The sequence below is a fragment of the Bos taurus genome, chromosome 13 (assembly GCF_002263795.3).
Source record: "Bos taurus isolate L1 Dominette 01449 registration number 42190680 breed Hereford chromosome 13, ARS-UCD2.0, whole genome shotgun sequence".
NCBI lineage: Eukaryota > Metazoa > Chordata > Mammalia > Artiodactyla > Bovidae > Bos > Bos taurus.
Genome location: NC_037340.1, coordinates 17,895,484 through 17,914,026, shown reverse-complemented (window position 1 = coordinate 17,914,026; position 18,543 = coordinate 17,895,484). Strand labels below are relative to the sequence as shown.

The 18,543-nt window shown below is 33.9% G+C and overlaps 1 protein-coding gene across 15 annotated transcripts in view; it reads right to left on the bottom strand.

Annotated features, from left to right (window-relative positions):
* Positions 1-18,543, bottom strand: part of ABI1 (abl interactor 1) — an 87,851-nt gene that overhangs the window by 2,334 nt on the left and 66,974 nt on the right. For 3 of the 15 annotated variants that reach the window (XM_005214262.5, XM_005214264.5, XM_059892736.1), the window contains 4 exons: positions 15,673-15,773; positions 10,889-11,065; positions 7,845-7,931; positions 3,825-4,010 (listed from right to left, as the gene is read on the bottom strand). In XM_005214262.5, coding sequence (XP_005214319.1) covers positions 3,825-4,010; positions 7,845-7,931; positions 10,889-11,065; positions 15,673-15,773 — 551 coding nt within the window. Of the gene's footprint in view, positions 1-2,598; positions 4,011-7,844; positions 7,932-10,888; positions 11,066-14,695; positions 14,777-15,672; positions 15,774-18,543 lie in introns of those variants that run through there. The other 12 variants (XM_005214263.5, NM_001435153.1, XM_005214267.5 and 9 more) reach the window with 8 other exon arrangements.

Genomic DNA, 18,543 nt, shown 5'->3' with positions numbered 1-18,543 from the left:
TTTAAAAATATACATATATTGTGAAGTAAATCTCATCCTGCTCATCCCAGAAAAATACTCATATGTTCATATAATTATGGGGCTATACCTAGATTTAAATATATATACACCTTAGAGGTCAGCAAGAATTTTTCTTTATTTTTAAAGGAGAAATAGGTAAGTAAAGACTCACATAAGACTTAAGAGAACATTTTTGCCATTTATTGTGTTATCTGTGATTATGCTGAGTACAAAATATCCATTTCCTTGCAAACAGTTGTGGAGAGGAAAGACATCAAAAAATCACTAGCTTTCCAAACCACTGGTTTATTAAGTATTCCTTCTTTCTGGCTTTATAACATGATCATTCTGGAATATGCAATTTTCCAATATATGTGAAAGTATGTCATACAAAATTTTTTTCATTACCTCATGTAATCTTTTTCTTAAAAGAGGATTTTTAAGACATTTAAGATATTTTGGAATTCATTTTTTCCTTAAGAAAGGTGGCTATGCTCCATAATTATTCTGAATCAATAAATTACAATAAGGAAGAGACCCGAAGTACTGATCCACAGCATCATTTGATAAAGTAAAACAGGCGATCTTTTTTTTCCCCTTTACCAAACAGTATATGAAGTAAACTCAACAAGTACATTTTCCTCCATTATAATCCTGCAGTGAAATCACAGTGTAATCACAGGCTCAATTAACATGCCCAGTTTCAAAACACCAAAACATACAGCATAAATAACATTAATTATCCTGGTATTTTTGGCTAAATAACCACCCAAGAAAACCAAGTGACTGCTAGAAAGAAACATTTTCTTTTGTATTCCGTCACATTTTTAGTGGTATAGATGAGTTTTAAACTGATCATGACAATGCCTGATATCCTCAAAGTCATTCAGCAAAATTAAAATAGTATTTCCTCATCTTCTTAGTTCCACTTATACTAAGAGCTGATAAAAAACACTACACCCAACTCATTGTCTCTATTTGCCAAACACCCTCTGTAAATGAAACTTAGTCGCCCCTCCCCTTGCCCAATGCATATATTCTCATGTAACAGTTCTCACTGCTGAGTATTTAACCATTAACAATGTGCGTCCATCCTAGTGTGTAGGAGCCTAGTCCACATAAAGGTCTGAACTCTCCCTTCTCTATATACTCACTGTAGGGTTCTGTGGGCCTAGACATCTAGTATTCTTATCTACATCTGTCATGAATGCATGCATGCTAAGTCACTTCAGTCGTGTCCAACTCTGTGTGACCCTATGGATGCTTTGCAGCCTGCCAGGCTCCTCTGTCCATGGGATTTCCCAGGCAAGAATACTGGAGTGGGTTGCCATGCCTCCTCCAGACCCGGGGATCAAACATGTGTCCCTTGAATTGCAGGCAGATGTGAGCCAACAGGGAAACCCCTACATCTGTCTACATGATAAAAATTTGGAGATAGCTATCTAGTCCCTCTGAAATCTTCTTTTTCCTCAACTTAGAAACAATGCTTTTAACTCGTTATAGATACACTGTCTTATTAAAATATTTCAGCCTCCTGAATATCGTCCTCAAAATTAAACATACTATTAGTCTAATATAAATGACTGAATCTGGCTTCTGCAACAGTCATGTCGTACTGTTGGATTAACATATTCAATTGAAATCCTATTAAACCTGGTTTTAATCATCTTGTGACTTATAAAGGTGACTATTAAAGGCTTTAAATATAACCCTACTAAATACCAACTTTCTGATTAAGACCAGGAGTCCGTAAACAATGGCCCATGACCAAATTCAAACCAAAGCCTTTCTGTCAATAGATTTTACTGGGGCACAGCCACATCCTCACTTGTGTTCTGTCTACGACTGCTTGTTTTGTTTTTCCCCCTTTGGTTGCACTGCATGGCTTGTGGGATCTCAGTTCCCCAACCAGGGTTTGAACCCGGGCCCTCAGCCCGGAAGCGTGAAGTCCTAACCACTGGACCGCCAGGGGATTCTCAACGACTGCTTCTGCGCTACAACAGTGGGGTTGAGTAGCTGTGACAAGTCTGAATGACCAGCAAAGTTTAAGATATTTCATTTTGCAAATATATACAAATATCAAAGAATTATGTTGTACACCTGAAACTAATATGTCAATATACCTTGATTACTTAAAAAGTTTATTATTTGGTCTTTTCCAAAAAATCTGCTGACTCCTGGTTTAAGACTCATTATTTCATTCAACTTGTGAAGAGATTTCTTTAATCCTGCTCTATTACCAAATACATTAACCATTATATCATTCCAAATCTGTTATGTAAATATAACTTGTCCCATTTTCATAGTTATTTAAATTTGCTTTTCCATACCAGAAAATATGGGTCAAAACACAATTCAAGACTGCTCACATTTATCACACTCATAATAACAACAGCATATCTATTTGAAGGTACATGAGAATCTAAATATGAAGTAGAACATTCAAGACTTCCTCAGTAATATGTAGAATATTTACTGTTTAAAAATATAAAAAGAAAACAGCCTATTTACTTCAACCATGTATTTAAAACTTGGGTAGGAAAGAATGCTACAGGTATTTGCTTAAGGTGGCAATCAAATGTGATCAACTACATAGCATGCATTTTTCAGAACTCTACAAAGACATTTTTATTGGCATAGAAGTAGATGACAAAAAGCAAATAAACTCACAAAAAACAGTTTCCTTCCCACCCACTACTACTTAATAGTTACAGTGAATGAATAGTTACACTACTACTAATAATTACAGTGAATGTCAGATAATGCAGGTGAATTTGGACATCAGAGTTACACATAATTTCAACATTCTGGTGATTATTTTCTCATTTACAAGATCAAGTAGCTGAAAACCTTAATTGAGGTTTTTTTCTCATATATCTCCCAATATATTTTAAAATATTTAGATATGAAAGTTTTCAATTTTTATTGTAACAGCTTAGAAACTTGGTTTTAAATCTTAATTACATGAACTTACTAGTAAATCATTTAACTCCTTCTCTGTGCCTTATCTGTTTATCATCTTAAAAATCACAGTCAAGTTGGAAATTTGTCATTTGAAAAATCACAATTAACAGACTATATTTTCAATTTAAAAAATTAAAAATGTCTCTCCAGATGAAAGGATAAAGATGTGGTATATGTATTTAATACATACAGTGGAATACTACTCAGCCATAGTAAAGACGAAAATGATGCCGTTTACAGCAACATGGATGGCCCTAGAGATTACCTCACTTACTTACTACTTACTAAGGGAAGCAGTCAGAGAAAGACAGATACTTTGTGATATCACTTATATGTGAAATCAAAAAAATGATACAAAATGAATTTTAAAGAAAAATAGAAACAGACACACAAACATAGAAAAACTTAAGTTACCAAAGGGGAAGGGGTAGGGTAGGGATAAACTCAAGAGTCTAGGATTAGCAGATACAAACGACTATATATAATATAAACAGCAAGGACCTACTGTATAGCACAGGAAGCTATATTCAATATCCTGTAATAAACTATAATGGAAGAAATCTGAAAAAGAATTCAGATATATATACACACACATACACTTCGGCATATAACTGAATCACTTTGCTGTACACTAGAAACTAACACAACACTGTAAATCAACTATACTCCAATTAAAAAATAAATAGAAAATAAAGAATCCTTGCTTTATATTGGGAAATGTGTAGCAACTAAATCATCTTGGCTGAATAAGGGTGTTCAAAAGGTAGAGACATACTGGACTAGGTGTTCCTTACAGCTCTAAAATACGATCATCGCTGGTTCCTTCCTGTTACAGCAATTCAGTGATGACTGTACCTTACCTTTCTCAATATAATTCTTGGGGGCCCAAGCAGGATCCCCATCTGCGTATGGGTCGTTATACTGAACTACTGCGGCCTCCTCATCTTCATAATCCACTGGCGGCGGCGGTGGCGGAGGTGGCGAGTCATCAAACATGGGGATGTCGTCTGGCGGAGGTGGTGGTGGTGGAGTTGGACTATCGGCAACTAAAAAATTCAGATAATTAATTGAAATCAGAAATCAGATTAGATGGAAATTCCTAAGTTAACAGAATTTAAGGAAGCTCTATCATATACAGCATGCACTATAATAATACATGCAAGATTAGAAATAAAAGCTTGGTGTGTTAAAGCTTCTACTACTTTTAAGAATAATTTTGCAATAATAAAATGAGCTAAAATTAAAGGTATTAGGAAGTACTACAAATTAATGAATGCAGAGGTTAGGAGACAATATGTCTTTTTTTTTTTGCTTTTTTCTTTTAAATAAGACTACAGGAGGAAAGAAGTTCCCTTACTCCAAGGTTCAGGTCACAACAAATGTCACTCTTTAGTTAGCCTCTCTCCTTAAATAAGCCTTATGTCATATCTGTCATTTGGACTATGGTAAACATTATGAATGTTAGTTTAATGGTTTGATAACCATTTATTGTGCACATTCATGTCCCCGATTTTGGCTTTTAGTTACCTTTAGTTTCAAAGAAATCTCTAGTGGGTGGATATGTGTTGATTTTTATTTGTTTTATGCAAGGGGGAAAAAAAGCTGTGGTGTTAGGTATGATTCTATGTGTGCAGGTTTTCTATTATTTAAATTTTAACAAAAGAAAATTTAACAAGATTTAGAAAAATCTAAAGTTAAATAATTCTAAGCTAGCAGAAAATCTCATTAAATATTTTTTTAATGTTTGTATTCATAATCAACTTTAAAAAAAGATAATCAGCTTCTTCAATGTAGAAAGCAAGCTAAGACTTCTGTATTATTGCTTATAAAACTAAGAATGGAATGAGGGAAAGACTAGATCCTAAAGATCCAATTTCCTAAGAATATATCCTCAATAAAAGATTTTAAAAATAAAGTACTGCAGGAAGATGTTTTAAAAAAAAAAAAAAAAAACAGAAAAAACTCAAATCATGCAAAATAATAAAAACGATTCACACCTCAAGTTCTAGATGGCTGTGGTATGTATATGTGTGATTTAAATAAAGGTGTAAACAGTGAAATGGAAAAAATGTCATGCTAGAATTGTTTCAATGAATTACTATGATACCAGGTAAGAAATGCTCCCAATATTAATGAATTCAGAGCTGAAGCACAACTAATTCTTAAATTTCTGATCCACAAATTTCTTTAAAAAAAAAAAAAAAGAAAATATTTTGATACAAAGAATTATATAGTCTCCAGTATCTGAGAGAATTCAGAATTCGAACATACTAATAATTCCAACATACTACCTCACCTGCCAATTTCTGGGGCTATTTATATGATCAAAGAAAATGGTCATCATCTATTCTAAGATAGTGTTAAAGTTTTCAACACCCTATTTGCAGTAATGAGCTGAGAATATAACCAAAGAACCCAGATTTAAAACATATGCAAAACATATGCACATAAGAGCCCTACTGACAACCACTTTAATTCTGTGATTTCTATTTTATCCTATTTGGGGTGAGAAAGAAGACTATTAGGAAATAAGTCCTGTGTGCTGATGCTCATTCGAATGGACAGCTCTCACACAGGTGTGCAGTTTATTCTTCTGACAAATGCTAGGATCCATTTTATTTCTACCAATCCCTTCTCCATAAGGCTTGCTAATATTATTGAGATGAGAAGAAAATGCATATGAATCCATTCTGACAGTAAAGAGTCATAGCTCATATCCTTAATATGGCTTAATGAATAAATTATGTATGTTTGCCTGAATTCTTAAAGTGCATTTACTCTTGATTTATATACAACTTACTAGTCTATTTTTCATTCAACTGTCTTTATACCCAACTGCTGTTAATTTACATTGGCTTATCTTCAAATTGCATACACTGGGGCAAGCGTCTTGTCATCTAATTCTCTGTGCATAATACTCTGTCTAACACCATGTATAATTAGTTCAAAAACGCTTTCTGATGTTAATCATAAACAGATGTAAACACACTGCTTTTTTAGATGCTCATGTCTTAAACTGAAACACATTTATTAATAGGTTAACTGCTCTGTGCATTCATTATTACCACTCTGTCAAAGAAAGTGAATATTAAAGAACATAGAAAATTTGTAATTCATAAAACATTTAATATACTGATACCAATTTAACAACAATCTTCCTAACATGCTTTCAAAGAAAACAGATGCCAAATAAAACGAAACGAGGCATTCTGTGGCACCAAGAGAATTACTGACTCAAGATCACAAGTTTGGGAAAAGAACTGAAATAGTACCATGGCTTCTAGAGCAAAGACCATACATGTACATTACACTGAATGTCTGTTTAAAAAAAGGATTACCAAATATCTAATCAATGAGCTTTGGACTCACTAAATGGATGTTTATTATGGCTATTTTAAAACATTTCCTAAAAATTCTCGGCTATTAGGCAGTTCAAAGGTTGAACTGGCTTTGTTTTTAAACTCTTGCAAACAATTTTTAAACTCTTGGAGCACCAAGAATCAGCAATTTACCTTTATCCACTAATTTTTTAAAAAGAAGATTCGCTTATTTTTACATGTTTAAACACGTAAGAGTTTCCAACCAAATGTAAATGATAAGGTTGGTTTAGGCTCAGAAATTTCAGCATCATGAAACTTTTATAGAAAGTCTATTAAATCACACATTTCTTAAAGATGGGGACTTTGTCTTAGACTATGTATATTCCTCCCAGAGCCTGGGACATAACACTGAGTAAACAAATATTTGACTGGACGAAGGGAGGAAACGTGGAGAATAACACAACAAGGTCAGGAGAAGCTGCAGGATGGAATTTGCCACAATGTTTTCTCCTGGAAGATGGGCTGGTCATTTGAGTTACACATCTTGTTCAAACCTTTCTGAGATTTATGTACATGGTGATGATGCCAAATGAAGTGAATTAGTACGCGACCACCTTACCGTCTTCAGCATTTTTGGCGTAATATAATTCAATAATAGCAGTATTTTCCATTTTGCCAAATAACATTCACTATTATCATGTAGTTAGGATTATGTATCTCCCAGAACGTCAAAGTAATCAGGTGGTAATTAAAAAATAAAAACTTCTATCCTAATTCATATATTCAAAAGAATTTCCTAGTCAATCTGACCTTCCTTCAAAAAGATCTAAAAAAGGTAACAAGTCTGCCTGTTCAGAAATCATCCTCATGGGCCAAAACATAAAGAGGGCTCTACATGGATCATCACTTAAATGGAGTGCATGGATGTAATTTACTTATTCTTGCAGATCCTTGTTTATCCTAATAACAAATCTTTATATAGGTTCAAAACTGTTTATGCATAAAAATTTGAACAAATCTTTATATAAGTTCAAAATTGTTTATGTATAAAAATCAAAGGCTACAAAGTTTTCTTCACAAATGTTTTGTAACTAAAGGAGAAAATGCCAAAAAAACCCCACCCAAAAACCAAAACAAAGAAAATAAAACAAACCACCTGTCCTAATAAATTTAATCTCACAGTGTAACGATGCATCTTGATGAGTTAGCTGGCAACAGAAAACTAATTCCCCTAAAAACTATTGAAAGCTAGTAGTTTCAACACAATTTTAATTTGAGGCTTTGATTATGCTTTCCTTAAGAATCTGCAAAGATCTGATTTCATGTTTTAGAGCATGTGAATACAGAGGAAATTGCAGTTGTGACATTCATCTGAGTCAGTAACCATGCACACAGAGGAAAACTGAAGATCGTGCTCTTCAGTTTCAATAACGGATCTGCACCTATTTTCAAGGTAAGATTAGCTTCTCAACAAAAGTAAGGAAAATGATGACTCATCAGCCATGCATGCTATAAGGAGACAGCCTCTACTCTTGGACAGCTCAGGTTTTCCAAACTTACTGTTTTCCTGCACCCTGGCCACGAAGCCTGTGAGAGGTATCTGTGGAGTCAACTGAGGCATAGGGGGAGGGGGTGGAGCAATAGAAACTGGCGATGACAACACAGAATGGGGGAAGTAAAACAGATAAAGGAAAGAAAAGGAAACAAACAAAAAGCAGAAGTCAGTTACAAGGACCACAAACATAAGTATGCAAAGAACAGTTTGTAAATGAAACAAAACAAAACAAGAAACAAAACAAAAACCTACAGAACCTTCATTTCCCACAAACAAACCTAAAGCTGAGTTGTGCTTAGCCAACTGGTAGTTTTATTAAAAAACAAATACATTTATTTTAATCCTACTGTTATAGTGTTTGGGGAAGATTTAGATTTACCATCACCTTCACTTTTATGCAATGAAAATTTTGAATTCTAAGAAAAGACTTTAACAAAACAGGTAAGAATAAAATACCAATAAAGGTTTCTAGGATACTGTTAGTTTACCTTACCTCTCTAATCCTAACAGGTATGTCTAGCTTAAGGGTAATGCTGTAAATCAGAATTCACATAAACAAAACAAAAATGTTATGGTATAGCTGTTTATTCCATGTATAAATAAATGCATTAGTTATAGGTTTCCTTTAAAAACAGTTCTTATGTATCTATAGCATACATCTAAATTATATATAATATAATCTTATTATATATAACATGCATGTATGTTATAATAAGATTAACTATATAATGTATATTATATAATTACATGATAGTATAAAATCATGATTTATCATGTAAATTGCATGATTTAATAATAAATTATAATGATTATAATTATATAACAATTGTATGATTATATAATATAATCTTATTATATACAGTAATATAATCTCATTATGTAGCTAAATATATTCTATATATCAGCTCTCTAGGAAAAAAAAAAGGTTACTATTATTTTTTAAGTTGACAATTTTAAATACATCACTCTTAAATTTACTAGGGAATAAGAATGCTCCATATACCATGTTAATTGTTTACTGAATTTCAAGGGATATTTCAAGGGACCTTCTTCCTTTTGTATCACAAAATTCTGTTTACTGGCAGTCACCAAGAAATGACACTAAATTGACAGGGAAAATTTATTGGCTCCCAAAGATCATTTAATTGAAAGACTGTTTCCATTAATCCAATCTAAAAATTGTTTGGTAAGCATAAAAATCTCAAAGAGGTTCAGTGTGTACAAATAAACAACAAAGCAATGTATGTGTATTTATATCCATTGTATGGCTAAAAACAACATTGAATTCACTATGAAATTAGTCCTGGTTCGTTCTGATACTCTGTATATAGAAGTATATACATGTGTGTATATACTTGTATATACATGTGTGTATATAATGTTCCAGTATATACACATTTATATATGATAGTTTTAATAAAGAAAAGATTATATACCTTTTCAATGTAAAAAAATTTTTTTTAAAACTTCCACAAACCTAAAAATTTTAAAAAACAACCCTTAGTAACTAGCCATGCTGGTTAGTACATAAAGAAAAGAAAGGTTATGCTGCAATAATACTAATCATATGCACAGAATATGCACATCAAAACACTAAAAACACTCACATGCTACCACTACAACACCAACAGTAACTCGGGTTGAAGGACAATTGATTTGACAATACATAATCGTATGTTTAAAATGTGAAGCAAATTTGCTTTACAATATCCAAAAATATGGACAATCAGTAATGACAGTGTCTTCTTTGAGGATAAGCAACCAACCCAAGCGGTGTTAAAACAGAACTACACAAACAGGTATCAGGTGAAGAGTCACCAGAAGCCCTATTTGCGGAGTAAACAGTAAATGTCTAAGTGTGGAAAAGAAAAAAAACACAAAGATGAGATCTAAAAATGCAGCATAATATGAAAAAAAAAGGTTCATGAAAGTAGTGAGACTAATGATCAGATTAACTGCGGGATTCTCAGCCACCAGCTACTTTTCTTTACCAAGAGGAGAATAGGGGAAATGTGAGGTAAAATTCTAACGGAACATTTCTCAGGAGCTTGGATGAGAATTTCAGTCTGGAAAGGGGTTCTATAATATAAATTTTGGGATTACTTGTGAATTATGATATTTCTGCTAAAGTGATTTTCAATTCTTAGAAGGCTTTTTGCTTATAACCACAATTAAGTCTTTAAAATTTAACCAAAAAAAAGGAGAGAATTTAGTTCTACTTTAAAACACTTGTTGAAAACATGCATCATAAATAAAAAGAATTTAAAACCCAACTTCCTGTGTAAATATGGAGTGTTCAGTATTTTTTAGGTAACATAAAACAACATGCAGCTCCAGAAAGTAGCCAGAAAAACCACATGAGAAAGCATGTCTGAGTCTATGTCTGGTGATCACTGTTTCAAGCCAATAACAAATACTGAACAACTGGCTCATTTCAGATTTCTCCTGGTTGGATTGAGCATCCTGATATGGAAAGTGAAATTAATGACTACTCACTCTATGCCAAAGTTATTTTCTAATCTTATCAGCCTTTAAACACTGATTGCAGTTAGTGTTGAGATGTGCACTCTGAGGTGAACAGAAAGGATTTATCAAAAGAAAGTCCTCCCCACTGTTATAATTATTAGAGACAGAATAAGCAGACATCAAGAATGGTTTTTAATGGTCTGGAACTTATTTCAGTATAGGTTAAAAAGCTTAAAAGTGATAGCCAGCAATTTTGTTATATTATTGAAAAGAAAAATTGTCACAATATTTTTAATTTTACTGTTATCAAACTGTATCAAACATGCCATTATTTTTAAATTCAGCTTAATTCATTTCAGAGTTTTGCCTCTTTAGTTCTATTTACAGTATACTCAGTGAATCGGAAGTTTTTCAAAGTGATAAGCAATTATTTTTAAAATTATATGATTCAAGGTCTAACTTCTTAAAACAAACATGAAATAACATGGTTTCAATTGTTGTCTATCACTGGCAAGAACAATTTAAAATAATTTCCTTCAAAAGGAGCTCCACTGCTGCGTGCGCCTGCTAAGCACAAGCTTACTTGAATTCTGAGAATAAAGTGGACCTCCATTAACATGAGGCTGAGCAGAAAACTGAGCCGTCACAGAGGGAGTCCGTCTGTATCCACCAGAAGATGTCGAGGAAGTGGTAGAGTTGTGCCGAGAAATCTGCCTGGTCATTGTGCCATACTGGGAACCAGGAGCTGAGCCCGGGGCTGCTGGAAAGCATTAGTCAAAGGCAACCAACAAAGAACTTGAGCATCGCGGGTAACCTCCGATGGCAGAACAAAGAGAAGCAGACTCTCAGCAAGAAACACTTTTTATCACTTTTTAAAGTCCACAGCACAAAATAAAGAGAAAAGTAAAGATACAACACAAATAGCTCTATCTCTGAACTTAAAAAAACTTATAAAAAAGCAGAAAAAACAGATACTGTGTGGAAAGTGCAAAAGTTAAGTATGAAACATTCTTCAGCCTTTTAATTCAGCATAATCCCAAGTGGTATTTTGCTAATAAAATGTATAATCTTTTTCTTTGTTATTTCAGAATGTATAGTTTTTATATGTCAACTGTGTCTCTCCAACAAGATAAGTACCAAATGACAGTCTGAGGTGAAAAGCATTGTTTTTAGATGTTAATACCTTAGTATCTGGATTGTACACTTCTTTTTCATTGGCAAGTCTATAGCAACAGTCTAAGAATCTAGCCAGCCAAACCCGCTTAAATTATAAAGTCTAAACAGGTAAGCTTATTTTCCACATTTACTACTATATTTGACTGTTTACTGTTATTAGCAGTTATTATCAATGCAAATTATAGTGGAATCATTTTTTTAGAGAAGCACAATTTCTAGCTTCAAAGCACCTGTGTCAGATTTGTTGTATATCGCCAAACTTTTAAGAATTCCACACTTTACCCTATCACTTAAATTTCTGTGACTGATAAAACTGAAAAAAACTTTAAGACTGTAAAATATGGACATTTTAAGGCAGCTTTGGGTAGAAAATCCACTATCTTTCCCCACATATTTGGAGGGCTTTTTTTCCCCCATAGTACATCCAAAGCAATCTTTTCTTTTTAATTTCAAACATATTTAAACTAACTAAAGTATTAACAATACTTAAAATGTTATTCAATGTCATCTTTACCAACATCTTCAAAGTTTAAAATTTTAAAGGTTAATATAAAGTTCAAAGCCTCTAAAGTTAACTATATCTTCCAGGCAACTTCAGGATTTATATCATTCTCCCAAACATCTAATCACGACTGAAGAAATAAAAAGACAGAATCCTGGTTTCCTTTCATTCAGTCATCTCATTTAACCTCTCCTAGAGGCCATACAAATTATTAGAAAAATCATACAGCAGAGGCTGTTCATTAAAAGAAGTGCTAATATTTAACATTTTGGAGCTCCCAAGCCATGCTATGCTATGCTAAGTCACTTCAGTCGTGTCCGACTCTTAGCGACCCCATGGATTGCAGCCTAACAGGCTCCTCCGTCCATGGGATTTTCCAAGCGAGAGTACTGGAGTGGAGTGCCATTGCCTTCTCCGCCATAGGCAGTCACTAATTAAATCATTCACACACTCATTTTCTAAACAGAGACACACTTTTAAAATAACAGTCTATTCAAATGCCTTTGAGAATGAGTAATTCTGGACAGCTAAGTTTTCCAAGGAGCTTAAGAGGTAATCCTTTAACCATTTTTAATAGAAATCTTAAAATGATTTTTTATATTTCTTTGACTTATATAAAAACTATATAAAATCCAGGTTATTTTTTTTGGTGATTGAAAACCAAATAGACCTATTTATATAGTTCCAAACCAGGCCAATTTTAGAATTTAATTTAGTATTTTATTATGAAATAAGTCATAAAAAGCGTATGTGACTGATGTATATATAATTATATATACTATGTACATATAAATAATACATATACTAATGTATATATATAACTATTTACAATGGTTATATATAATCTGTTTATATATATAAATATTATTTGTATATTTGATTATATAGGATTATATATTCTGTTGGTTTGCTGTTTTCCTTTTATATTAAGATTCATTCACGTTGATAAGTATATCAATATATCATTCATTTTTTTGCTTTATTTACATACAAACATGCCACAATTACAATTACTTATCCATTCCACTGTTAGACATTTGAATTGCATCTAGATTGTTGCTATTATTATACCACCATTATGAACATTCCTAATTATGGTTCCTCAATTTCTCTGAAAACAGTGGTTCTCAAACACTGATCAGAATTTTATCTTAAGGGCGTATTGTGATACAAGCTGCTTGGCTCCAGTCTCAGTTTCTGAATGAGGAGGTCTGGAATGGGACCTGAGAATTTACATTCCTAACTAGCTCCCACAACAATGATGCTGTTGATCTGGAAATCATATTTCAAAAGCCACTGCTCTAATACAGTGGTGGTTAAACTTTTTGGTCTTTAGGGTCCACTCTAAAATTAGAGAACCTCAAAAAAATTTTATTGAAGTGAGTTACAGGAATAGGTAATTACCATATTAGAAATTAAAACTTATTTATCTTTAAAACACATAAATACACAAATACACATTCCTTTAGCTGTCAAAAATGATGCTATCAAATGTTACGTAGCCTCTGGAAAATTCCACTGTGTCCTTGTACCAGAATGAGAATGAAAATGGCAAACAAGTCTTAGTATTATTATGGAGATAATTCTAACCTCAAAAACGCCAAGAAAGGATTTTGGCAACACCCAGGAGTCACATACCTATATTTTGAGAACCTGTACTCTAGGGGAAATATCTAGAAATTAAGTTGATAAATCTAAGGTGAGAAACCTGATTCAACTTAACTGAGTAACAACAAATTACTTTCTAAAGGGAGCATATTAACTAACAAACTCCCCCCAGCAATGCACCTTTCTGTTACTGCGCACCCTCACTGGCATTTGGTACTAGGGGACTTTGACATGTTTACCTATCTAGTAGCTATAAAACAGTATCCACTGGTTTTTATTTTCTGTCTTCCTGATTATTAATTAGGTTGAGGGCATTTATTTTTTCCAGATGAACTTTCTGCCAACAACTTCTATTACTAGGGCCTTTTTTAATTACTTCCTTTTCTTTTGAGTACAAGTGCCAATGTTTTTAAAAGAAGATGCTAGATGGTTTTATTTCACCTGAGCTCCATTATTTGAGACAGTTCTTTATCCATTTCCACTCAAATGCTACTCTGCATTTCTAGGCTGAATGGTTTTATATAGTCTATATTTAGAATTCTTATATGCTCAATCCAGTCTCCCTCGACCTGGGAACAATTTAACTGTATTTTATTGATAAAAAAAAACTGTTTTCACTGCACCCTCAGATGCCATAAATCCTCGACTATATCAGAGTCTTACAACTGTGAGCCACAGGAAAACCTCAGAGCACCCCACACATTCTCTTTTCCATTTTTCTTCCTTCACCCCACTCCTTTGACTGTTGTATACACCAGGGAGTTCCAAATCAAGTCTCACTTTAAAAAATACTGCATCACTAATAAAAAAATTTTTTCTGAACAATCACTGCTATAATATTCTTAGAAAGATCTAAACAAAACAAAAGCTTAACCACATTAAATTGGTTATAAACAAGGCAGAGACACATTTGACATCACAGAGAAGTTTCTGTGTAACTTCAGAGGGCTTCCACAAGGAGAAATTAGTGTAAATTAGATTTAATACTTAAAACTCTGTACTACCACCTACCCCCTAATAACTACACAAGCTAACCGTCTGACAGGAGCTGACTATGAACTAGGCACAGTAAGTTAAATCACTCCAGTGGTTATGCAGTCTCACCTATCACAGTGTTCGCAGGGAGGGGAAGTGGAAGAGGTGGTGCTGGTAGAGCTCCAGAAGGAGGAAGGACAGAAATGTTTTCTAATAAAATAGTTTATAATTCAGGTCAGAGTGCAAGAAAGAGAACTAATCATTCTGAAACAGTAAGAAAGTACAATGCTTTGGAAAGAAGAAAAAAAGAGAGAAAGATACCCATATGCAAAGCATATGTTCCAAAGAATAAGAATTTTACAAGGTAAAAAGGTCACTGAGTTCACACTTTCATTAACTATAAAATACACCTGTTTTTATAAGTAGCTTTTTCTCCTTTTTCAACAACATCCTTGAGAAACTAAGAATTTTCCCCAGTTTTGATTATCAAACTCACTTTTCAAATGTATATTTTAACAACAAAAAGTCTTCCTTTCATTTACTAAACAATCAAGGGACTAATCATAGCTCTACTATGATTTCTTAAATTTTTATATAATCTAAAAAGTAAAAGAGCTTTTCTTAGTTTAATCCCACATTACATTCAGAGCATTTTACTGACATATGTATGGAATATCATACATAAAAGCAGGAAGGTCACAACCAGCTATCACCAGAGTTGATACACCTAGCAGCCTACAAGGCAACATCAAGGTTCAGTGATGCATAATTCACATTAAAGACACTGATCTTTCAGTTGAATTATCAACAATTATTGGTTTGCTCTTGAAATAATAATTATCATTCTTGACTAGTAACCAAGTATTTCTGAAGCAAAATGGCCCAAAAGTTATTTAATATGCTTTTTTTATAAGTAAAGAGAAACAGCTGCAAAACTCTAAAAACTCTGAAAACCAATCAAAAATTGTTTTTAAGTGTTAGCTTTCATTCTGGCAACAATCACATAAATTTAATAGTTTCATCTAACGTAACTAAATTGCTTCAGACTTCCATAATAAAGCTCATAAATACTACCACATATGACAATGGATTAGTGGATGACATACCTGGTCCAATGGTGGGTGGTGAGGGTGTAGGCACGGCGATGGGAATGCCAATACTGCTGCTGCCACTGTTCTCTCGGCTGCCACTTCCTCCGCTGCTTCCACTGCAAAAGGGAGAGAAAAACCATGAAAACAGCAATTCTAGGGATTCCTTCAAAAAATATTATCAATTCAAAGCCACCAGATACTGTTATGATGGATGTGTGTGTGGATATATATACACATGCTTACATAGAAAGAAACGTTTTAACTGTCCGATACAAATTTTAACTCTAATACCTGAAGTGGTTTTTGTGTTTGACTTTGTGTTAGTTGCTCAGTTGTGTCCGACTCTTTGTGCCCCCACGGACTGTAGCCCGCCAGGCTTCTCTCTCCAAGGAATTCTCCAGGCAAGAATACTGGAGTGGATTGCCATTTCCTTCTCCAGAGGAACTTCCCAACCCAGGGGTTGAACCCTGGTCTCCTGCATCGCAGGCAGGTTCTTTACTGTTTGAGCTACAGGGAAGTCCATGTGTTTCACTATGTTTCTCCATCTACTGGAAAACCAATATAATCACATAGTACTCAGAACTGTTAAGAGATCACTGAGAAATGAATGACCAATACAATCTCATATACAATGAATCAGCAAGGATTTATTTAAAACCTAGTATAAACAGCAGTAAACAAAGCAGACATGAACTACACTGTCATGGACCTCTTGGCTGAGAATGGGAAAACAGAAGTTAAAAAATAGTGCGATGGAAGCCACAAAAGATGCTATGGAAGTGAATAAAAATGGTAACCAACCTTAGTCTGAAATTAGTATGCAATTTATTAATCTAATTAATCTCTAATTAATCTCAAAGAACAGTAATAAGACAGGGAAACTTTTGGAAAAATAAGCAAATGAGAAAGAAAATAATGAAATTTCACCAAGGAACATTGTAGAATAGTGGATACTATTAAATTTTAACTTCTATGGACTTACTGTCCCTTTAGGTATACAACCTCACACTGACCAGTTTCAGTAATGTAGAGTGGACATGTTGTTCAGTCGCTAAACCATGTCCGACTCTTTGTGACCCCATGGACTGAAGCATGCCAGGCTTCCCTGTCCTTCACTATCTCCCTGAATTTGCTCAAAGGCATGTCCATTGAGTCGGTGATGCTATCTAGCCATCTCATCCTCTGCCACCACCTTCTTCTTTTGTCCTCAATCTTTCCCAGCAGAGTCTTTTCCAATGAGTCAGTTCTTTGCATCAGGTGGCCAAAGTATTAGAGCTTCAGCTTCAGTCTTTCCAATGAATATTCAGGGTTGATTCCTTTTAGGAGTACACATGTACACATATGCAAATATACATATGTACCCATGTAGCCTGAAGCTCCATATTATATTTTTAGAACTCAACATCATTGGTTCAATAGGCCCAGAAACCCAGCAGAGTAATAATCTACACTGTCTAATTTATTTTCTTCAATATGATCCATCTATAATTACACTGTCACATACTAACAGAAGGGGAAAAAATATTTATATAACAAAAAAAGGTCTGATGTGAAGGCCTCCCTCCTCCCAAGCTAGTCAATACTCTGCTTTGTGCCACCACCATATAACAGACAGATGCACTTATGTGCTTGAGCTGAGTAACTGCAGCAGAGACCATATGGACCACAAATCCTAAAGTAATGACTTTACTTTACTATCAACCTGGCCCTTGATAAAATAGTTTGTTGATCCCTATTCTAATAGAACAAGTTCCTGAAAAAAAAAAAAAAACGTTATCTCACTGGTATATATCCCTAGTATAATGAAGTAACTTAGTTGTTGAATATGATGAAACTATTACTATATCACTACAGAGAAAAATCATACTTTGATGTAATAATTCAATAATAAACATATAAAGAAACAATTTAAAAAACAATTTTGGTCCTCACTGAATTCATACTGTAACTGATACTATAACTGCAGACATCAATATGACAATTTATTTACTAACAGGAATAGTAACAACAAATAACAATTACATAGCATTTAAGAGCTTGGTATACCCTATGGAACTGAATCCTTCAAAATAATTTTACCAAGTTATATCTCTAATAAAACCAACCAAAAATCAAGGGAAAGAGCAGTTCCTTGCCCAAGTTATTAAAAGAGAGGTAAAAATTAAATGAAAAAATTAAACTATACAATAAAGTACTCCCCAAAAAAAGTAGTGACTTTAGGGGGAGGGAAGTAGAAGCAATCACTGGGAAAGGCCTGAAGCGGACTTCTGGGTTGCTGCTACTATTCCATTTTTTCATCTGCATGATGTTACTTGACTATATTCAGTTTCTATTAATACATCAAGTTTTATATTAATAAATTATCTCCTTTTCTGAAATGCACGTTATGTTCCATATCAAGTTTTTAAAAATCCACTGGGTAGATTCCCTGGTGGCTCAGTGGTAAATAATCCACCTGCCAATGCAGGAGACAGAGGTTCAATCCCTGATCTGCGAAGATCCCACACGCGGCAGGGCAACTAAAAGCCCAGGGCGCCACAGCTACTGAGCCTGTGCTCAAGAGTCTGAGAAGCACAACTGCTATGCCCACGTGCCGCCACCACTAAAGCCCATGCTCTACAACAAGAGAAGCCACAACAATGAAAAGCTTGTGCGCTGCAACTAGAGAGTGGCCCCTGCTCACCTCTACTAGAGAAAAACCCGCATAGCAACGAAGAACCAGCACAAGCCAAAAATTAATAAATTTTTTAAAACAAAGGGGAAAAAAATCCACTGGGTAGTTGATTTCTAGAACTTTTTAAAAAAACAATTTATATAATAATATACTCTGCAGTCTATCAACTCTCCTAAGAAATTCTTCCTCAGAGCTTCAAGTTTAAATCTCAT